The sequence below is a fragment of the Acanthopagrus latus genome, chromosome 9 (assembly GCF_904848185.1).
Source record: "Acanthopagrus latus isolate v.2019 chromosome 9, fAcaLat1.1, whole genome shotgun sequence".
NCBI classification, from domain to species: Eukaryota; Metazoa; Chordata; class Actinopteri; order Spariformes; family Sparidae; genus Acanthopagrus; species Acanthopagrus latus.
Window position 1 is genome coordinate 1,940,461 of NC_051047.1, and position 23,874 is coordinate 1,964,334.

General features: G+C 40.5%; 1 protein-coding gene across 1 annotated transcript; it reads left to right on the forward strand.

Moving 5' to 3' along the window:
- The first annotated feature begins 1,194 nt into the window (after window positions 1–1,194).
- On the forward strand, window positions 1,195–23,381 carry nmi (N-myc (and STAT) interactor). Its single transcript, XM_037109962.1, has 11 exons — window positions 1,195–1,328; window positions 2,180–2,262; window positions 2,353–2,385; window positions 2,492–2,557; window positions 7,986–8,144; window positions 8,245–8,361; window positions 9,189–9,351; window positions 13,078–13,184; window positions 19,633–19,819; window positions 21,744–21,847; window positions 22,582–23,381. Exons 3-11 carry the CDS (start codon window positions 2,356–2,358, stop codon window positions 22,762–22,764), a joined length of 1,116 nt encoding a protein of 371 aa, XP_036965857.1. The 5' UTR covers window positions 1,195–1,328; window positions 2,180–2,262; window positions 2,353–2,355; the 3' UTR covers window positions 22,765–23,381.
- Window positions 23,382–23,874: the final 493 nt, after the last annotated feature.

Genomic DNA, 23,874 nt, shown 5'->3' on the forward strand with positions numbered 1-23,874 from the left:
TCATATCCTTTTTTCAACTTCAATTTACATTTCAATGTCAATAACACTAAACATCATTCATTGTTCAATTTTCCTTGGCAAAGGGCTTTTAATTCTATTTGCCTTTTTCAAGAGCATTTAGTTACATGCTTAGGTCTGTAAAAAGACCTCCAACAGGGGAGCACTTAAAACCTGTGGCTACCCAAGCTGGACCTTTGTCAAAACTACTAAAAGATCCAGAGATGAGAGAAAACGTAACAACATCATCATTCCCTTTGTTGCAGAGGATCCTTAATAAACATCATATCCTATTTCACTTCAAACCTACCAACACACTGAGCCAGACACTTGTCCATTCTAAAGACAGAACACCCAGGCACAAAGAGTAATGTAGTTTATGCTGTTCAATGCAGCCAGGACCGTATAGATTTGTACACTGAAGAGACAAAACAACCTCTCCATGAATGAATGGCATAACACAGGAGGGCCAACTCCTGAAGTCAAGACTCTGCTGTACACTTACATCTGCAAGAGAAAAATCATTCCTTTGAGGAAACTCTGAAACTGAAAGCTCACGTGTCCTTAATAGCCCTTTTCACACAGATATCGCCACAGCGAAGGCTTGCCATTTCTCTGCACTGAACCAAGCAGCCCCAGTGAGAAGTTGCACCAGTGTGTCAATTCATACAGCACTCGGGGGCTGTGGATCCAAATGAGGAATGACGGTACACATCATGATGTTGAGATCTGTATATATATATTTTTTATGTGTTTCCTCTGGTGTCCCCTGTTCATCTAAACATGTATCAGCGACTGTTTATAATCATGTGGATGCTGTTATACTGTTTTGAGATTGAGATCCTGACTCAAAAGTTACGTTTCTTGCTCTAAATTACATAGTTACATAATCACCATCAGTAAACAGGATGCTGTCTGAATTTCTCACTCGCAGGGAGGGAGGCTGTGTTCTGGGATAAAAGTCCACTGAAGTCTCAGTCTGGAGAGCTGACTGTCACAGTGTTTTTTGTTTTTTTTCAAGACAGTAACTGCAACAACTTTTTTTTTTTTTGCGGGGGACAGACAAGAGTCAATGGGGCAGATAGGATGATAAACTAACGCATGATCCACATTCTTCTGCTGCCGCTCTGATACTACCTCTGGAGGCGGATCAGAGCCGCCGGGAAACTGATTCAACTCTCTGCATCTGTAACTTTCACACAGACGGCAGTGTTGAGAATCAGCCCATGATTCCCACACTGTTTGTACAGTTTCATCTAATACATCAAGTCCCAAAATTTAACGTTTTGTGGTCTGGTGTGTTTCTCTGCAGGGTCAAGAAGCCAATACTAGTAAGTTTTTTCTTCTTTCTTTCTTTTTTTATTGTATCTGTAAAAAAAAAAAAGAAATTTTTACAGTCAAAGGGTCATATTCTTTCATCATTTTGGTGTAAATAGTAAAATCAGGAACTCAGATCAGGACTCGGGAGCAGACCAGATTCATTTACAACACGAAAAGCAGACAGGCTTTTACAGAGAGGCCACAACAAACGGACACTGTTTGCAAGGAAAGAAACATCTTAATGTATTATAATTACAATTATATTATATTATATTATATTATATTATATTATATTATATTATATCATATTATAATGTATAACCAGAGTGACTTAATTTGCTTGATCCAAAACCTTCACTTTTACAAACACAGCAGCCCACTCTTGCAACAACTGTATCAAGTGTTTCACAAACGTTGTATCATTTAAATATGAAAAGGCCAGCGACTGCACACCCAGAGACACGCTGCTCATTGTCACTGTCCTTCATATAGTTCCTCTGGACACCATGTTTCATTAAACCCATTCATATCATTAACGTAGAAACATACTCATTACATTGAGAGAAAAAGAAAATCATGATGTATAATTAGAATGATTATTGTTGAATGCCTCATTGATCACTGCTTTTGTGTGAGATCAGAGCTTATGGGAGCTGAACTCCCACGTAATTCGGACCCACTTCATACCGATCCACACGGATGCTCCGAGCTGTGCGGGGAAGTAGTCTTCTTTGGTAAAGACCAGTGTGTGTGTTGGAGAGGCGCGGCCATGTTTCTGTGCGTCCATGACGTTCACACGCCTGGCCCCAGGGACTGTTGCGTCAGCTCTAACTTTAACTTTCACTTTTGGTTTTGATTGCAGTCGGAACCGAACGGCTCGGGAATCGTTCAGCCCATTTCTTCCTTTGCGGCAGAAAAATAGATTAGCTCCGAAACGCCTACGAGGTAACGTTAACACGGCTTTTCCGTCACGGCAGGCTGTATTTGACTGATTTCATTTCCTTTTTGTTACCGACGTTTGTTTTCGTCCTTCAGGTCATGACTGACATTTACCCGATAAATGGCAAGGTAAGGGCCCGGTGATTTAGGCAAAGTATCGGAGGAGTGAACTCGTTGTTGGTGAATGACTACATCATCCAGACGGGCTGTTAACTGGGTTATTTGTGATTGTCAGGACGATGGTCTGGATGTGGAAGACGGCCAGCTCAAGGAGGCCCTAAAAGATCTGGAGACATGGAGGGTAAGATACAAAGTTCCAATTCCTGACATCACCTCCGCTCTTTCTTTCCACCGTACTCTTTGATTTCTAAACTGAAGAGAATGAAGGCTGAGCTCAGTATACAGAGTTACTTCTAGTATGAGTTGGTCGAAACATATTCTGATGAAATAGGAAAGGTGTAGCTTAAAATTGGATGTTTCTGTTCAATAACTGGTGCGTAGGCTGCACTTCCTGATTCAACAGCCCTGCGAAAAGCTATTGTTGTTGTTGCTGCTAGTGGAATATAAGCCAAACCTGCTCAGATCTTTAGACTACACAACTGCAAGTTCGAATTTGCAAAAATAAAATTAGGGCAGTAAAGAGATTTCGAAAATAAATGAAATAATGACATGCTTTGTGATCCATTAATCAAATTGCACCCACAAATAAGAAGAAGAGAAGCAAGTGGCAGCTGTTTCCTGCTAAACAATCTGTATTATGAGTTTGAAACGACAGTCTGATCAAGGATTATCCTTATTTTGTACAAGTTAAATCACAGGAGCGTGAATTGTTGTCGAAGAAACAAAATCCCCAAGACTTTAAGCGAGATTGGGACAAGAGACAGCATAAAACAGTAATAAACACTGGAGCTGACTCTCCAAGATGGAAATTTGTGATTATAGAGAAATGTTTGCAGATTGACACCGTGTCCTGCTTTCTGCTGGACAGGTGAGAATATCTTTAAAGATTACAGCTGACCGTAATAAATATTTCCAGCATATTTCATGATAGCTAAGATATTTAGGGCTGGGATGTGCCAGTGACGATCAAAAACATGACTTGGCTTGAGAGATGATGAGTTAATGTGAGTTAATAAAGTTTTTTTATTTTTTTTTTCACAGTGCTCCATAATTTTTGTATGATCCTAATTTTTTTTGGTTATAACCTATAGTTATATAGAGTAAATAAATGAATATGTCTTTACCTCATCAAATGAATTAGTAGAAAAACTTGATGCTGTTGTGAATTAGTCCATATTTAGAAAAATTGTTTCTTGTCTGTGAGGGGTTGGATTCGCCAACGTATTCATAAAGGAAGGGGTTAGTGAGTCAGTGTTGCAATCTAGAACCTTACCCCTAGATGCCGCTAAATTCTTGATATTTAACACACCCTACCTTTAAGGCTGCTTCTAGGTAATGTCTGTCAAGAAAGGAAAAAGGATAAAATGGAACTCTCGGCAGGCCAAACAACCTGTAATCAGAAACTGTTGTGCCCACAGAGACCTGTCTCTACCACAAGAGTGCAGCAGTACAGCACGATGAGGAATGAATGTGTATGGATAGAGAAGAAGAGAAGGGGGCTCAGTGCATCATGGGGAGATCCCCAGCAGTCTAAGTCTATCAGAATCAGAATCAGTATTCCTTTATTGTCCCACAAACGGGGACATTTGTTTGTTCCAGCAGCCCAAGGACAGAGTATAACAAAAAAAACCCGATGATAACCCACCACAGTGACACATTATAGACTGACAGCATACATCATTTAATGTAGCGCCTCAAGGGTAGGGCCGATATTATCGGCTGATATTAGGCATTTTCCAAATTAACGGTATCTGCATTTATAATGGCCAATAAATGAATATTGAAAAAGAGAAAGGTGAGGGAACTAAAATCACAGTTAATTGGACAGCAGCCGTTTTTCACACAGCGGAATTCACAAGCAAAGGCCACCACCGAAGCATCGTTACGGGCGAGTCACTCTATCATTAAGCATAAGAAGTCCTTCCAAGATAAAGAGATGATAAAAGAGGCCTTTCTCATTTCGGGATTTTAAAAACAAACCAGAAATATTATCATCAATCAAAGCTCTTCAGCTATCAAGAAGTACAGTTACAGTTACAAAGCACTGTGAAGTAGTGGCAGAGGATTTCACACAGCAGCTTTGGAGTGACATTGCAGACAGTTGTGCATTTTTATTCGGATGGTGTTTACAGATATGACTGCAAAAGAGGAGCCATTAACATTACTGCCCATGAAAGAACGCATGCGAGTTCATGCGGAGAGTTCATTTATCAGTCATTCAAAAACTTTATAGAGAAAACCATGGCGTTATATTTGTGTCAAAAGTCATGCGAGCGATAACACATCTTCACGCGCACAGATCTCTCTGCGCACGCAAATTATTTCGTGTCATGCGCGCAGATTCAACTGTCGCGCACACTTGTTTGATCTTCACGCACAGCAGAGGCAGGTGCGGCCCTCTTATGATTGGTCATTTTCCAGCCTTGGTCTCCACCCCCAAAGTGTCAGAAGTCTTCGCTTTGAGCGAGCAGAGCTCGACCACGAGCGAGCACAGAGGAGGGAGAGAGCGAGAGCAAGCCAGCGTGCTCAAAGCAGCTGCACAGTGTTGTTGTGTGTGTGGCTGTTGATTTTAACTCATGTGCACCTGCCTCTGCTGTGCGTCAAGATCAAACAAGTGCACACAACAGCTGAATCTGCATGCGTGACATGAAATAATTTACGTGCCCAGAGAGATCTGTGTGCGTGAAGATGTGTTATCGCTCGCTCGACTTTTGACACAAATATAATGCCATAGAAAACCACCAGCTCCCGGTATGTGAACTGTGAGCAATGTTGATGGCTGTTTGTCACCTATGTGCACTACTGCTGTCAACTTTTATGTGCAATACCAAGGGTTACATTACTCTCTAAATATCAGTTCTGCATTGTGTTATATAAAGTATACTCAGTATATGCATAAATTAATAGATGTAAAGCATTTTTTATGTAGGTAGATCATTTTGACCTGGTCATTTTAAAAGTAGTTCACAAGCTACAAAAAAGGGCCCCCCTGCTCTACAGCATCCCTGTTGGCAACACACACCACAAACCCTATAATGTGAGAGCAGGTTAACAGGGATAAAGTAGCTTATTTTGTGGATCAAGGCATACTAATGCGTGAGTGGTCACCTTCCAGTGATGATACCTCAGACTGCAACAACGTAAAACAAATTGTAATTCCAGTTTGTTACCGACAACAAATCTTGTCATTAGCACATGAGAGCCAGTGGTCCGGACACCTTGGCATTACAAAAACCTATCGGCTCCTGTTACAACATTTCTTCTGGCCAGGATTAAAACAGGATGTCCCTCGCTTCTGTTGTAGTTGTCACATCTGCCAAGTCACCGGAAAACCTAATCAGACTATACCACCTGCCCCATTGCATCCTATTCCTGTAACCGAACCCTTTGACCACGTCATCGTTGACTGTGTTGGCCCTCTCCCCAAGTCAAAGTCTGGTAATCAGTATTTGTTAACTATCATGTGTGCTGCAACCAAATTTCCTGAAGCTGTTCCATTGCGCCAAATAACCGCTAACCATGTTCTCAAGGCGCTAACTAAGTTTTTTTCTACTTTCGGACTCCTGAAACTCCCGTCATTCAGACGGATCAGGGCACAAATTTTCAGTCGCGACTCTTTAAAGAGATGGTTAAACATTAAATGTCCAACACGTCGTGTCAAGCACAAGCAAGTCTCAGGGCACGTTGGAGTGGTGGCATCAGACATTAAAGTCCATGCTGCGTAAGTATTGTTTAGAGACAGGGAAGAGCTGGGATGGGGGTGTCCCTTTTATGTTATATTTTTGTATATTATATTTATGTATATTTATGCCAGAGAGGCTAGGCAGGAATCACTCTGTTTTAGTCCGGCTGAGCTCGTTTTTGGTCACACTCCACGTGGACCGCTCAGAGCACTAAAAGAGCGAATCCTGTTGCTGTCTGCAGAGTCGGCAGATAAAACGGTGGCGCATTATGACACTCATTTCCGTGAATGTTTGTTTCGAGCTAATGCTGTTGCCAAACAGTGTCTGACTCGTTCTCTAGTGGGCATGAAAAAAACGCTATGACCAGACCGCCACGAAGCAAGAGTTTCAAATCAAGGATAAAGTCCTCGTTTTACTCCCAGTACTAGGTTCAGCTCTCTCAGCAAAGTTTTCAGGTCCATATGATGTCCTTAAACGTCTTAATGAGTATGACTATGTCATCGGCACACATGACAGACGGCGTAAATTCCGGGTCTGTCACATTGATATGCTAAAACTATACCATTCCCGAGAGTCTGCCAACCCATCACATCCCGTTGTTTTCTGCACACCAGCAGTAGTGAGTGGCCTGCCAGAGTTTGATGACGCACCCGTTAATGCGGACGGGTTACATCCACCTCACCCCGCTGTGCAAAGTGCTTGCCTGCCCAACACAGAAATGTTAAAAGTCCTGCTGACAAAACTTCACTACCTGTCTCTCGACCAGCAGGATAATGTGGTTAATTTATTTGGGACATCAATTGGGTCAGGGCCAGGTACGACCTGTGAATGCCAAGGTAGAAGCCATTACTTGGTACCCGGTTCCCAACACCAGGCGTGAGCTGCGCAGATTTTTAGGAATGGTGGGTTATTACAGAAATTTCTGCCGCAATTTCTCCACAGTCGTTTACACTCTTACATCTCTGCTCAGCCTGAAGGGCGATTTTGAATGGACTCTGAATGAATGGAATGGATGCCTGAATTAAGCTCACTACTTAGTGTCATTTGTCTTAATTAATTTGTACAATTGTGTATCAACGGCATAACAATGACACATTTTACAACATTTTCTGATGATATTCCCTCAAGGAAGCATATATAAAGTGAACAGTATTGGTCCAAGCACGGAACTTTGTGGAACCCTGTGGCACATTTTGGCAACAATCAGGATTCAGTGTGAACTTTAGGTTGAGCTGATAAATAGAACTTACACCAACTCACCAGCTCCTTTAATGCCAATTAAGTGTTCCTGTCTTTGTAATAAGTTATGATGGTCAATGATGCCAAAAGCAGCAAAACTAACAAGACTTTGCTGAGACAAGACCTTCATCAGATTCATCAGATCAATTAGGAGAACATTTGCAACTTAACCAGTGTTGTTTTGGTGCTATGATGCACTCCAGAATCTTATGGGTAGTCCCCATATAAGCAATTGTTATGTCGAAAGTAACGTAAGTGATTGGCAATGATTTCTCAAGGATCATAGAGAAAAGAGGTTCGATATTGAACTAGTGCAGGCTTTTTCAAAAAAGTCTGATGACAGTTACTTTAAAGGAGTGTAGTAGACACCCTTTTAATAGGGACAGATTAATCATGTCTACTAATTGAAGTGCTAACTATAGGTAGAACTTCTTTTATCAACTTAGATGGGATTGAGTCTTGCAGATATGTTGATGGTTTAGATGAATAAATTATTATTATATATCTGGTTTTACAGCTGTTTCTAGGATTTCTGTGTTGGTGGCCAAATTGGTACCACTTAAGGTCGCATTTTGTCGCTTTATGGTCAAAGAAGCACATGATGACATTACTGCTGAGCGTTATCTGTCTCAGAAAATATCCTACAAATCTAACTATAAGCTGTCTTGACTCTTCCTGCATGACAAGGCTAAAGCAGAGAAAGCTGATGATGTGAAAGCCAGGCTAATTTTGGAAAAACTGGAAGAAGATGATGCCAAGACAAAGGCCCAGCAGGAAATGGTGGTTTGCGTCGAAAAGCAAGAGGATTCCCAGAAGGAATTCACTCGAAGTACTAATGCACTGCAGGTACAGTTGTCTCTGTCACATCTAAAAAACTGTTGGGAAGAAACTGGATGATTATACAAAGGATTAATTGTAGTTTTTTTGCTTGTGTTCTTTCCCACAGGATGAAATCCTGAAGCTTGGTAAACGCAGACAGGATTTGCTGGACGAACTGAAGAACCATCAAGCTGAGCTGGAGGCTAAGAGGGCGGAATCCATCAAACTGAAGCAGAAATTCAAGGTTGGAATAGAGAAAGTCTTCCAAGCTGCTTCTCCTAATTATAATCTGTCACTGCATCCTTTAAATTCTACTGATTAGTGTAACAATGCATTAGATCTCAATAATGTAGCAATACATTAACATGCAATCACAAAACATCACACTGTTTTTCCTCAAAACCCATGCATTACCCCCTGAGAATCTTCAATGTATGTCCCGTTATCCAGATCTCCACCAAAAGTTAATACCGCCTATTCTGGGTTGAGACCCATCCCTTATCCAGGTTTGTGGAAATTCATTTAGTAGTTTTTGTGTTCTAGGCATGGCTGAGAGCAAACAATGGTCACTCAGCAAAGTCACAACTCCTCTCTGTTCTGGTGCCTCAGTGGTGGAATGAACTCCTGACCAGTGTCGGGACAGCAGGAGTCACTCGCCATCTTCCGCAAAAAAACTCAAGACTTTAGACTTCACCTTGACCCCACATAGAAAAAAATCATATATGCACTGTATCTTCTTACCCTAATCACTTTATATGTTATTAAGGAATCCTTGATAAATAGCAGCTACTATGCTCATACAAAGGCTTGAACATTGTTTCATGATAGTGATATGGTGTGGTTTCTTTCTTGTGACGAATGTACTTATTTTAAGTTACTTTGGACAAAAGTGTCTGCTAATCACCCTTAATGTAAATGTAATCCTTCCGACAAACCAACCAAATAGCCAATATACAAATAAACAACTGGACACAGAAAACTTGACAGAAGGCAGAGATTTTTAACAAACAATTGCAATGTTACAGACATCATTATTGTTCTGTCACTCAGTGTGTTTGTCCACCTTTTCAGATCTACGTCCAGATTCCGGACACAGAGGTGAAGTTTTGGGGTCAGAATAAAGATGAGAGGGAGGATGACAGTCAGGTAATCAGAGGAGTGTTCTCCATCAGCCAGAGACCCACTGTGCTCCTGCAGGGAGGACAGGCACTCATTACTTTCGAAGAGGAGAAAGGTACACATACTTCTCTGATCTCTGTACTGCAACGCTGTAACTAGCTTAGAGTTCTTTACTTGTATTGTACTTGTAATATTAATAAAACCAAAAATATTTGATGTAAAGTATGATATAGTTGAAATAGCTGATATAAACTATGTGTTTATCAAAGCATTAAATTCAAACTTTAACAGGAGATCAGCCTTAGATTAAAACTTTAAAAGTCCTCAAGTCCTTTAAAATAAGGTATAGGTGGAGACGTGTAGAGTAGAATCCCATTTATCTTGTGTCTCCTAAAGTAATTTTTTGAAAACTATAACTTTAAACGTCACATCTACACATAGTGTCCATGCACAATTTTGCAAACTTAAAAAAAAGATTTCACTCCACATGACCTTTGTTTTGCAAAATATCTGCACACAGGAAGACACGAAAACAATTTGAAACAAGCATGCTGGACGTAGGAGGTGGTGATTCAGTGTACGTTAAGCCAGAGCACCACACAAGAACATTTGGCGTTTTTGCACCTTGGGCCATGCCAAACCATCCCACACATCTTTGCGTTTCTGCTATTAGTTTTATCACACTGAGTTGTGCCATGCCACACCCTAGATGGACCATCTCTGGAGTAGGGCCAAAGTGTGTCTGCCCCACCTTCTTGCAACTGCAGTCAGCCCATGACTGCTCCCTTCTCTTCCTCAAACAAGCCTGTGTTGCAGAATTCACTCGCACTTGTGTATAGTGGTCTTAGAAGGTGCAGCCTTTATTTACTGACAATTGTGGTCTTCACTGTATATTCAAGATACTGCTAAAGCTGTGCACACCCCCGCAAAGTCACTGCTCACTCTCTCACTCAAGCTCTATGACTCAAACCTTAAGCACACACTCCAAAGCATTGCCTTTAGTGCTTGGTTTCTCACCAGTGTACGTACTGTCAGATATCTCCTGTTTATTCATTTCATCATGTTTCAGTTGTCATAGAAATGTTTTATGATGTTGGCAATGCATGTAGAAGTGGTGGCCAGGACCTCCTTTCTGCTACATCTTGCCACCAAGAGCTATGCCACACCCCTCCTGTGAGTCAAAAACATGCCTCAGCTACATGCCTCACCAGAACCTGTGTTGCCACAGCTAAAAAATTCAAGTCAATAGCACATATGGCTTGGGGGGGAGAGCCTTTCGAAGATTACACCGTATGTTATAGCGCCCACATCAGACGGATAGGGATCAGATCTTTGGAGCAGCATTTGGACATCATTTATACTCAACGTACCAAGTTTCATGTCTCTAGGTCCTTCCTGCTCGCCATAAATTAATAAAATGCAAACAATGAAGGTTAATGATGATGAACTGTCAACATGGTACTCAAGTTGTAGTTAATACTTGCCTCTACAGCATGCATACCAAATTTGGTGGAATTCCGTCTGAGGGTCTTTGAGATATGCATGTGCAGCATTTATAGCGCCCCCTATAGGTTGAGCTCAACATGCTTTGGTAGGCAGATTCCCAGTATAGTTGTGAACCTACCCACCAACTTTTGTGATAAGGGCAAAGGGTGTGGGAGTTATGGGCAATCATTTATAAGCCCCGCCCATTGCGAAAATACATTAGTCCGTGCCGGCCATGTTTCTTAACCAGTCTGGCTCATTTATAGTAGAAATTTGTCCTTTTCATCCCCCGAAGCCATATACCAAATGTGTTGTTGATAGAAAAAAATCTTTCAAAATCTTTCATTTTACTGTTTTTCACATTATGCAAATTTGCATAAAAACTAGGTAGGTGGAGGCTTTTTTGTAGAGCACATAGAGCTGGACTTGTGTGTCAGATTTCAAGTCAATCAGACTTACGGTGTGAGGGGCGTGGCCTTCCCAAAAACGCATTTTCAAGCCTTAATTACAGTGCCACCATCTTGTTGACTGGGCTCATATTTTAATGAAAGTTGATGCATATCATTTCCAGTCATTGGGCCAAGTTTCAAGTGTCTGGCCCATTCCAGCTCACGGGAATTTGAGCTGGAATGGGACAACAAAAAATAATAAACCAGCACAATCTTAGAATTTGTGTCAGTTTACCCCTTTGGGGTTAGAACCTAATAATAAACTGACGCAAACTCAGTAGGGTTCTTCCCCTTGGGGGTTAGAACCCTAATGAACCGGCACAATTTCAGAAGGGTTCTACCCAGTGATTGACTGGTAATCTGGAATTTGGGCAGATGCCTGCGGGCTGGTCGACCAATCAGAAAGTGGCCCCAAGATCGTTTCTGTTGGCCTGCTTTCAAGCATCAATAAAGTTCTTCCGCTAAATGACAACCACACTTCTCTAATTCCTTCACATTAATAGGCATAGCAATGTAATCAGTGTTTATATACTACATACAAGTCTCAATATCACAGTCATGGTTACCTTTTACAGTCACAAACTTTAAATCAGTCTGCATTGTTTTCTAGCTAAATTTCTTATTCAGATGTTCAAATACATGCATGGTTTGAAATAAAACAAATCTACCTGCTTTTTTTTATTTGATAATTTTTTTGCAAAAGTTGAATGAAGCAATACCTTCTGGGAATTTTGAGACTGAATCGAGTAACCCTCCATTGTGGTTGTTGGAAGTTAGAAGTTGACTGAGATTAAGCTAGCAAATAAATGAATCGAGGTATCAAGCGACACAAGGGGGAGCTGAGAAAAGAGTGAAATCTCAGAGAGCACTGTTGGCTGACGGTGAAAAAAGCTGCAAACTGACTGATCCGTTATTAAAATCAAGTGCAGCTTCAGCTAGCGCTAATACTGCTAGCACTAATGTTAGCGACAGAGCGAGGAATATGAGCAAGGGGGAGAACAAGACCAGCAAAAGGAGGATGAAGAGGTAGACATAGATAACTGTGTGACGGTAAGACGCGTTTTAATATGGAGCAGCTGGCTCTGATAATTTATTAAATTGTTTTATGCATTTGGCTTGTGTATTGTTCTGGTGCAGTTGTTTATAGCTTGGGAGTTTACGTTCACCATGACTGGGGCTATTAACAGTGCGTCAAAACAGTGCGCCCCCCCCCCCCCCCTTGTGCCGCTGGTGGGCGAAAATGCCAGGGCTGTTTTTTGTTCCCAGTCCATCACTGGTTCTACCCCTTTGGGGTTATAACCCTAATAATGAACCGGCGCAATCTCAATAGGGTTCTACCCCTTCAGCGGTCCACAGCTAGCTAGAAAAAGTCCAAGATGCCATGGAGAAGTCATTTTATGTGAATAAATGTATTCAGAACATGACATCAAGAGAAGCGGCAAGGGCACTGGCAAACAAACTGTACCAGCTCCTTGCTTAAGGGGGATTTCAGCTGAGACAGTGGACAAGTAATGATCCATCCATCATAACCTCCCTTCTAAAGCCAGGTCAGACAGCTGTGAGCTATGGCTCCGATCCTGCATTCATGATGGGAGTTGGGCCACTGTATAAAGTCTCCTGCACATCCAAATGAATTTCAACGGGTTTAAGGTCTGGACTCTGTGGTGGCAAATCCATGCGTGGAAATGATGTGTCATGCTCCCTGATCTGATCTCTTATTAAAACAAGGCCTGGTTATTGGAACCATTCTCTTTAAAAGAAAAGAAAAAGAAAGAGTTCTAACTTCTTTTCACCAGTAACAAACAAACATCATTTGTCAAGGCCAAGAAGATATAGTATCAGTACCAAATCAAGACATTCAATACCTAAATGATTGAGTATTATTTCTCATGTCTTTCGTCCTCCAGTGGCCTCTAAAATGCTGAAGATTCCCAAGTGCTCTGTCTCCTGTGACAACGGTTGTTTGGATACGAAACCAAAAAATATTACCTTGGATCCTACTGTTAAGTTTGAGGTACGTTGTGATGCAGTGATGAGTTTATCACTCTGTTGCACTCACACACACACACACACACACACACACACAAAAGATTTTGGATGTATTTCCTTAAACTAAACCTTGGCCACCCTTACTGGCCAATCCTTAAAGGCAAGACAATACATGGCCTATCATTAAGTCCCCCATTACATTTAGGCTAAATGTAAGGAAATAACGGTGATGAAGTCCAATTTTGTCAGCTCAACAAAAGCATCAGTGACTGAATAATGGGTTCAATTCAAAGCACGAAGCTAAAAAGGAGAGGGCTTAGTCCTGAACTCTGTAGAGGAATCTTTAGAATCCTTTTACAAGAATTTCCTTTTTTGAAAGATATTCTATGTTGATACTTATCTCTGCCCGCTGGCAGTTTCTATGTCTAGAAAGTGTTTAATGCAAAAATATTTTTTCTCTTTTCAGATGTTCTTTAAAAAGCATTCTTAAAAGTATTTATAAATGGTACTAATTTTATTTAAGGCTTGAGACTGACATTTTGTTGATTGGTGGCACCAGTGCGACCAACTTTCTCAGTAAACCCTGACCCCTAACCTTAACCCTAGCAGGCTGATTTGGCCTCGCACTGTTTTTTAGACATATATGGTTGTGGTTAAAAAAATTACATACACTTGTAAAGAAAATTTATTTCATGACAGTCTTCAGTTCCAATGATTTCTACAACTCTCATTTTTCTGTGATTGAATAAGTGGACATACTACTTTGTATTACAAATGTCAAATACACAATTAAATATTTTGAGAATATTATCAGCTTTTGTGGATGATGTTGAAAGAAAAGACCTTCCACTGAAATCGGTTCTATTCTATATACGTTTCATATTCAGATGAATGAAATCTTTAACATCTTCAGCGGGTAACACAATAGCTTTTGACTAAATTGCTTCTTGCTTAAGTTAGCCCACTACCCCAAGTTACAGTTGGAAAAGTTGTGGCGCTCATATCAATATCATATCATATCACTCACATCAATCAAGGGGAAGATGGCGGAGCCGGCAGACGGTCTGGCAGGAGCCGCAGGCGTGCTCACCAAACTTTCAACTATAGGCCCATTAGTATTTTGCCTGTGGCATCAAAGATTGCAGAAAAAGTGGTAACTGAACAACTAATTGACTTTCTAAATTCTGTACAAGCCCTCTTTCATCCTATGCAATTTGGCTTCAGAAAAAAACCATTAGACCAAAATGGCTACCCGCTATTTACTTGAAAAAAATCAAATCAAAACTAGACGGTGGGAGTGCTGTAAAGAGCTGTTTTTTCTGGATCTGAAAAAAAGCTTTTGATACAGTAAATCATAATGTTCTTCTTTCAAAGTTGTCAAATTAAAGTTTTTCTGATGACGTAATAAAATGGATGGAATCCTATCCTACTGTGAGAAGACAATGCACCAGAGTTGGGAATAAAATGTCATCATTCATTAACTGCTCTGTTGGTGTCCCGCAGGGCTCAGTCTTAGGCCCTTTATTATTTAGTGTATAGGTTAACAACCTACCACTTGCATGTCCTGAAGTTGAAACTCAAATGTACGCGGATGACACGGTTATCCTGGCACATGGAAGAGACAGATGTGAAGTAGCAGCCAAATTAACAGCAGGGGTGGCCAAAATTGCCACCTGGCTTTCAGAGACCTGCCTGACACTAAACGTCAGCAAAACTGCATGCATGTACTTTTATAAGAAAAAATGGAAATCAGCCAGATATCTTTTTAAATGGAGAAAAGCTACAGACTGTGTCATATTTTAAATACCTGGGAGTACCTCATAGTTGTCTTTTAAGAAACACATAAAGCAGGTGTGTAACACTGTCAAATTCAACCTAGGAAACTTCAGATTCGAAATCAGCTACCCTTAGATGCTCACATATTGCATACTGCATCACAAGTTGGTCACAAACTGGAAAAAACAAGTCTTGCTCCACTAAAAACGATAAACTCTCAAGGTATTAGAAAAAAAGCCATCAGGTCATCATCACTGTAACATCATTCAAAAGCAAACTCTTGACTTTTGAAAATTTAGTGTGTCTTGCTGATGTTAGTTTAGTGTATAGGATAATTCAGAATCTGGTAGCTCCTCCGTTAAAGGAATTCATATCACTGCGCCAAGACAACAAGACAACAATGAGGACGACTAGCAGAGGTCAATGTGCAGTACAGCACAGATGTATTGAGTTAGGCAGATCAGCCTTTTCTGTCAGAGCCACTAATTATTGGAACTCAGTACCAAACAAGATCAGAGACATTAGTACATTTACTGGTTTTAAATCCAAGATAAAATCATTGTTGTTTGAAAGGCTGCTTGTGTGATGAGTTTTTTGGGGGTTTTTTTTGGTATGTGCTTGTCTGTGTCCTGCCCAGGGACTACAGATGAAATTTAGCTAGTAGCTAATTCCTGTCAGACTTGGACAAAAGAGAGGACTCAGATGCAGAATGGCAGAAGGTTGTCAGGTTTTATTATCTGATTTGCAACTCTTCAGACAGAATGACAAATGAAAATTGCTATGAAACTCTGAGAGACCGACAAGACAGAACACAGGAAAAAAGAAAATGCTCCCGAAGGAGGAAAGCCTACACTATAATAAATTCTTGAACTATGAAATTTAAACAGAAAACACTCAGAATAGGAAAGCACACAGGCTATGAAACTTAACTACTCTCAAATATATACAAAAGGTACAACAAAAAGCGCTCCACCAGGAGGAAAACAAAAGGCTATGAAAAAAGTTAAACTGAAAATCAAAATCCTAACCAGAAACTTATTAAATCAAAATCACTCTTCTCAAGAGGACAAATACAGAAAATAAAACATGGAAATACTTAACTTTTCAGAAAGGCAAGACTGTGAAACAGGGGTTCGGTACACAATAGGATGACAAAATACTTTGGCGACGCAGACAGGGACAACACATTAAACTACAGTGGCTTAGATGATTGCACAACCTGACCCATTTTTTTCACATGAAAATCTACATTTAGAGCAACAGACATAGATGGTCACTCCAGCTACGCTTTGTAAATTGTATGTCATACACACACACTCATTCAAACACAAAGACAAATGAAGAAGGGAGAGGGAGAGAGAACATGCTAGTTAACAGATGGATCCAAGTGAAAATACAGCAGATATATTTGGCAGTGAGACCAAAATAATGTTATGACCGGGGAGGGCCAAGGCAAACAACCAGAGAATATTGTCTCCAGGACCACAAACATGATCCAATGGCATAGAGTCGGGAAATGTATAAATGTATGTATGAATTACTGTAAGTCACTTTGGATAAAAGCGTCTGCTAAAATGCCATAAATGTGTATCCAGGACCATGATTACAGAGACTCACATAGTTAAAACAATATAAGCCAACTCTCTCACAGCTAGTAGACCTATATATTCAAATTCACGAGGTGAGTACCACCTCAGAGTAGCACAATCCACCATTTGTTGATGAAAAGTTACCCACAATACCAACCAACTCAGCTGTCTGAGAACTTTTTAAAACAAATATGCCCATAAAAATATATCCCAACTAATTTTAGATTGGAAATATTAATGATGCAACAGTTTTCTGCAAGCATTTTTGCAAGGTGTGCTCATGTGAGTGACATATAAGTAAAGCTTCCCCAACTGATGTTATCTTGACATTGAATCATTCATAACTCTGGCTCTGGAACAACTGCATCTCTAACCCTCCACCTCTTCTCAATTTCTCCCAGTTTGTACCACACGTACAAATGTGACATAAAATTTTAACCACATATGTGATCCTTTTATTCGCAGTGGTATAAAAACTGAGTGGAAAGACACTATTTTACATCTGCTATCACTTAGAATGGTTGGGAAAAACAGTTTGAATGGTATAATATTTTCAGACACAGTCCATGCAGTGTAGTGTGTACTCTGTTCTCTATACATGGGTTGACCCATAACATGTGGGACCTACCGCCTGACCAGTGGGTTGGGCCCGGTGGTCAGTTTAATAGAAAGTAATCATGGGTTGGGTGGGCAGTGAGTCACAAAGCAGCGTTACATGCAGAGTCACTGCAGATGAGTGCCAGCATGATGTCCTTGTCTTTTGTAGAGATTACTGCTACACACATCTTCTGGTCTCAGTGCTTGCATTCCAGCAACAAACGCATCCGGTGAACGTGCATAGAAACAAGTGAAAAATACGAAATAGAGAACAAAAAGGGTTTGAACTAAACACTGACAAGGGGGGAATATACTGCCACTACTACTCTACCACATCTACATCAACTTCCTGTGTGAAGGTGATTTATTGACTTTTGTGGCACCTCAACAGCCATGCTCTACAACAAAAACTCAATCTTCACAATACAGCATCCTGAAGTTCTTAATTGAGTATATAAATCAACCTCTGAAAGTCTGATGTTTGAAAGTAAAAGACATCAAGCTGAGCATTACCAACATATTTTCACTGATATTTTGAGGTTTTAAGGTCCCTTGAATATGAACATATCTGTCGTTTGGTGCCACTTGAGATTGCCATTATTTATTTATTCTATTTGGGCGCACAATGAATCTTGGGCAATTTATAGCTGCGAAGGATAGTAGCGGTGTGTCCTCCAGGAAAAGGCAAAAGAAGGAGGCATTTGTGGGGTGAATTTGGAGAACATTTTGAATTGGGACAGGCTTTGCGCAGCGTGGTGATGTAACTGCACTTCACATGCGCACTCCGAAGGATGCTGCCCCTGACTTGGGATACAGCCACAGTATTCCGCCCCTCCAACACACTGTGCTGATTCGCTAGTACACCACCAATCAGAATGCTCATACAGCTTTGCCTCAGATGAGCAGCATCTACAAACAGTGCTGTTTTCTTTGTCAACCAAAACTGGTAGTCTCTGAACTCGCCATTTTTAATGAGCTTACTTCAAAACAGAACTGAAATTAACCTGTCTGTTTGGACTGAGTGACATGAAGACACTGTGAACTGGGTGAGAAAGTGAGTGACAAGAAGTGGGTCCGGCGCTGCAGTGATGTGTGTGTATCTAATCTCGCTTATGGTGAGAAAGCAGAACGAGAGAGTGCAGTATACTGGTGTATTGATACTGCAGAAAATTAACATTGAAATCATGTTAAATATTCGGATATATATTGTTTTATTATAGTTCTAGTTCTCGCATTGTCCTAGAAGCAGCTTTCCCGACAGCACAAGAAAGTTATTAAATATTAACAATAAACACACTTAAAACAAATAACAAAACAATTTAACTATGTAGCCTACTCAACCATGGCAGAAGCATAAAAAACCCAGTCCCCAAAAAGAAATGCAGTCTAGAATAAAGTGCGCAGCAGGAAGTTTCTCATGTTTGGACATCAACACGCTTTTAAACAGTGTTTTGAAAATCAACTTGACAGATCAGTCATTGGACAGCTAGACAACCCAACAGGTTCACTTCCAGAAAGCCCAGCACTTAGACCCTGAATTGTTTCTGCTGTTTAAGACCAGTTTCCCCCAAAAGCAGCTGAACAGTGCAAGTAAACATTTCCCAGTGATCTGCAGAGAGAAACTGAAAGATGAGCTAATGACGATGCACAGTAGTGCAGACTTCTGCTTTATCACTTTTGAGGATGGTAACTGAGAACAATCTCCAGAGCACTTTTTCTGGAACACTGAAATTAACAAATAGCCATCACATTCCCCATGACATCAGCAGAGTCAGAGAGGTATTTCAGTGCACTCAAGGAGCTTACTTTGTTGTTCTCAGGTACTATGGGACAGGAAGGCCTAAGATCACTGTTATTCTGTCCATTGAGTGAGAGTTCACCCTAAACTAACCTGATTTCAGTGACATGGTGTTTAACCTGTTGTGTCCGAGACAGCTTGTAGACGTTAGCCTCTTTTCAAACAAGCTAGTCCTGTCGGTCTTTGACAATGACAGTTTTTGCTGTGGTTATTGAATTGCTTTATTCATGATCTTTGACACAGTGGGTTGCAAAACAGGCTATAATTGGAGGTGAAACACATTTTGTAGACCCTATTTGGACTTATGATATTGTAGGCTCGGATAAAGCGTTATGTTCCATTAAAATTGGCATATGCTAAAAAGAGTCAAATGGTGTGTGTGTGTGTGTGTGCGTGTGCGTGTGCGTGTGCGTGTGCGTGTGGATATGTGTGTTTGTGAGACAGGGAGAGACACAGAGACGGAGAGGGGGTTGGCAACACATAAATAATGAATAAATTCCCCACATATTGCCTCAGTTTGAGTATGTAATTGCACATCCAAAAGCTTCTTGGAATAATAATAATAATAATAATATGTACCTCAGCACTTACTTACAGAACAATAGTAACATAGTTTTCATAGTGTATTGTGCATTTGCATTATAATGATAACCACCCTTTGCAGTGACCAGTTAAGATTCCCTCGTAATCCGTGTGTTCTGTCATCAATGTAGGTCAACCTTGACGTTTCCAGAAAGAAGCTCAAAGTTTCCAACATCCCCTCTACCATGTCACTGGAGAGAATGGCTGACCGACTGGAGATGAGTTTCTCTAAGCCTAGCAGAGGAGGCGGAGAAGTGGACTGTGTGGAGTATGATCAGAACACTGGGACAGGACAGATCACCTTTCTCCAACCTGGAGGTACAACTCTCACTGCCAGATTTACTTAGACAGTAGGGTGTATGTGATAGAAGCAGTGGCAGCTGGTGAAAAGTATGCTAGGTGGGGTTGTATGTGCCAGAAGCTTGTGGTAACAATCCCAATAAAAGAACCCAAACCAAAAGATACCATTGTTTTAGGGATAAACAATAATTATTTACAGTTTTTTCCAATTGCTAAAACACAATTTTGCAAATTAGTGCGGTTTTATCAAAATACTTAACACAGTTCACAAAACCACACACCCAAACTGCAAAGTACCTCATATATCCTGCAAAATGAAGCACTGCAACCAAAACAACATTATAGCATTATCCAAATCAGACTTTTGCACCAGATGGCGCACACTTCATTCATAGTACAGATTCTTGTCTAACAAACTACACACTGTTGGGCATAATGAAAAGCACTCTCATCTTTAGTATGCTTTGCCATAATACTAACATAGTTCGAACTGTAGAGAATTCTTCAGATTGTTCACATGCATAGAAATATTTGCAGATACACACACATGCTGTTTTTTTCACCAAACAAGTCAGTGCAACATATGCACAGCAGATATATTTACATTGGAGTGAAAAAAATGTGCTCACAGAACAGTAAACTGAAAAAGAAAATGGCAGAAAAGAAATGTGTCAATGCGGGAGGCTGCACTCTCTGTCCATCCTCTTGCAGTGTCAGCCCATGGTTGATGACATGATCAGCTAAGGTTGCTCTGATTTCATTTGAAAGCTGTTATGTTCTTTGGCCATGAGCTCCTCTACCAGCTCTCCCCCTCACTCTTCCTCCCCCTCTCATTCTCACCCTCCCTCTTCCTCTTGCTCTCTCTGCAACGTCTTCCATTGTTGTTGGAAGAAAAGGTGCTCACCTGTGGTCTTTCAGTGCTTACTTCCTGATTGAAGTGCTAACAATTACAGTAACAATTGTTTGGCCAGGTGGTACATATAGTGGCCAATGAGCTCATGTAGTGTTATTTTACAGTTTTTCTCGATTGTTTACACACATTTTCTGAAAGCATGCCTCATACGCTCAGAACTCTACACACAAATCAAAAATCACACACACAATGGGCAAAACCCCTCAATTCTCCTGCAAAATGAAACTTTACATTCAAAATAATGTTATTTCTTCTCAAAATGGTATTTTGCTGTCTGGCCACAGCACCTCATCCATCTCACAAGTGATGTTTTCCCTGGCCAAGCATCTGTGGAAATATCTAGCATGGCAAATCCAGCCATGAAGAGCATCAACTGCTATATCTCCACATGCTTTTTCCATCACTTGCAGAAGGGGTATATGCGTTTGTGGATTTCTGTCATAAAATTTCCATCTCCAAGCAAAAAAATATCCTCAATTGGATTGAGGAATGGAGAATATGGAGGGAGATGGACAACTAAGAAGCGTGGGTGGGCAGTGAACCAGTTATGAACCAGAGCAGCCCGGTGGAAACTTATGTTGTCCCAAATGACAACATAGCTGAGCTGCTCTGGGCCATCTATCTGATCTGGTGGAATGAGTATGTTGTGCAGGGTGTCCAGGAATGTGATCAGATGGGCGGTGTTGTAGGGACCAAGAGTAGCATGGTGATGGATGATGCCGTGGTGGGTAATGGCTGCACACATTGTGATGTTCCCTCCACGCTGCCCAGGAACTTCCACAATGGCACGCTGGCCTCCCTACTCAATCCATGGTTGAGCGCTTGGTCAAGAATGTAACGTGATCTCATCTGATGCAACTATTCTTCCTTGTTCTCCTCTTCCTTCTCTTACTCTCACTTATTGACCCTTTAGCTCTTGCTATGCCATTTCTCTCTCTTTTCCTCCGAAATATGAGAGCTCATCTGCCATGTTTTGGCAATTCTGGGGCTCTGATTTCTAAATGCGTCTGTGTGTCTGTGTGTGTGTAGTTGCAGAGAACCTGGCCCTGAGAGGAGAGTACCGTGTCGATCTGGACTCTGAAGTGAACGTGCAGGTTGAAACGGTTTACAAATACCAGCTGTGCAAGTTTCAGGTAAGATTTAACACTGTGGATGATCACACCAAGAAATGTCGCTAGAAAAGTAATCAACAAAACCCTTGTATATCTACGCGACTGATGTTTTTTTTTTGTTTGAAATATTTTGAACTTTGTAATGGTAGCCGTGGGGTTGCATTTTTTTTTTTTTTTTTATTTCTTACATTTATTGCTCGACAGACCACAGGCATGCTGTTTGGGCCAAAAAATGTTTTTCTCTGGTGCATTTGAGGCTGCTGCACCTGGTGTAATATGCTACATGTGATGGGGTGCTAGATAACTGGTTAAAGCTACCATGCAATCATTTATACAGCATGCCCACTTCAACCAGCATAATTATCATAGTCTGCATTCCTACCCTTCTGCCCGTTTTCCCCCAGATATCACTAATAGAGTAAAACTGATCATTTCTACACCCAACGGTCAACAAACTACACTGAGATCCTAAACCCAAACTACGGCCAGTGGTGAAACGTAACTTTTAATCTTTATTTAGCTTTTTATTGGCAGCCATATTGTAAAACAGACAGCAAAACCTATACTTTTATGCCTGTTTCTAGTCTCCAAAGGAAGAAGCGCGTACATAATAACCCAAAAGACCAATTAGATCAAATGAAATTCCATAGGTTCATCTTCGACATATACATTAGTGACAATCAAAGTCAAAGTTGCATCTCGGGTCGGAGTGTAAACTGAGTTATGATGAAGCTAATATAAGTGATTCTTTTCAGACCTTCTGTGGCTCTCCAAAGCGATCCATCCTCCTGGATGACATTGCGGACATAGAGGATGAGGAGGACCTACAGGATCACTTGGAGATCCATTTCCAGAAGCCAAGCAACTATGGTGGTGAGATAGAGTGCATCAAGTACATCTCCAAGGGGAAGGCTCTGCAGGCCTTTTTTTCTCTGTGAGGACACCGTAGAGATGGAAGACTTACTTTTATCAGCAGGAGGCAAACCTCTTATGGCTAAACCATTAAAGAAAAGTAAAAAGACTTAGTAGCCTAACTGTTAGAAGTAGAAAATAGTGTTTGAAATATGTTTTTATGTGTGAATATGTGTCCAAATTAGAGGGATACATTTTGGAAAATGTACCTATTTGCAGTGCTGCTAAGATTCAGGTAGATTACACTGTCCTCTTAGCATTCAGTAGAAGGTTTGCATTTAATTATGTTATTCATATCATAAGGTGAGGGTGTTTTGATGGTGTTAGGTGACATACAAAGACCATTGCCATGTAACTTAAAATGTGTCCTTTCACATATATGTAGAAAACTGTATGCATGTGTATCTCAATATCTTGATTAAATGTTGATTAGATGTCTTGTCCCGTTAAGCAGGAGCTGACACCCTCAATCACATCTGAAATAACATATCGTATGTGTTTTTGGTTTCTTAATGATACACAACAACCTCGGAATCCAGTCTCAGTTGTCGAGAGATCTCACTAAATAATGTCATAATCATTATAGAGAGGAGAGGCTGTGTTGAAATGAAAGAAATAAACATTTATCAGATGACAGCACTGAGGAGTATCTATTCTGTTTTTTGGTTTTTTTGTTGATGATTTGAAATAGTTGTCTCAGTGAAAACTCTTTAGAATGGTAGAATCCTGTATTGTACATGGCTGTGTTGTGTTTAGATGTCTAAGCAGCCTTGAAATGTAAAAGTCTATTACTGACATTAATGTCTCCCCTGTACCGTTAACAGAATGCACCCAGTATTACTTCCCCCTGCTGTGTTTTATTGTAGGGTTGTTTTTTATCTAACAGGGATAAATAGGACAGTAATCTACAGATATTAAATTTGTGCATGAAGTACTAATCTTTAATCAAGATTCAGAATCCTATTAAGTAGCAAATTAAGAGTATTAATTTGCATTTATTTGCATAGAGGGAACTGTGTTCTTTGATCATATAAACACATGAACTAGTTACTAAGTCAACATTAAAGCTGCTGTAAGCATTGCTGTCAACAAAACACCATAACAGTCATTACTGTTGGAATATGGAATACTCATTT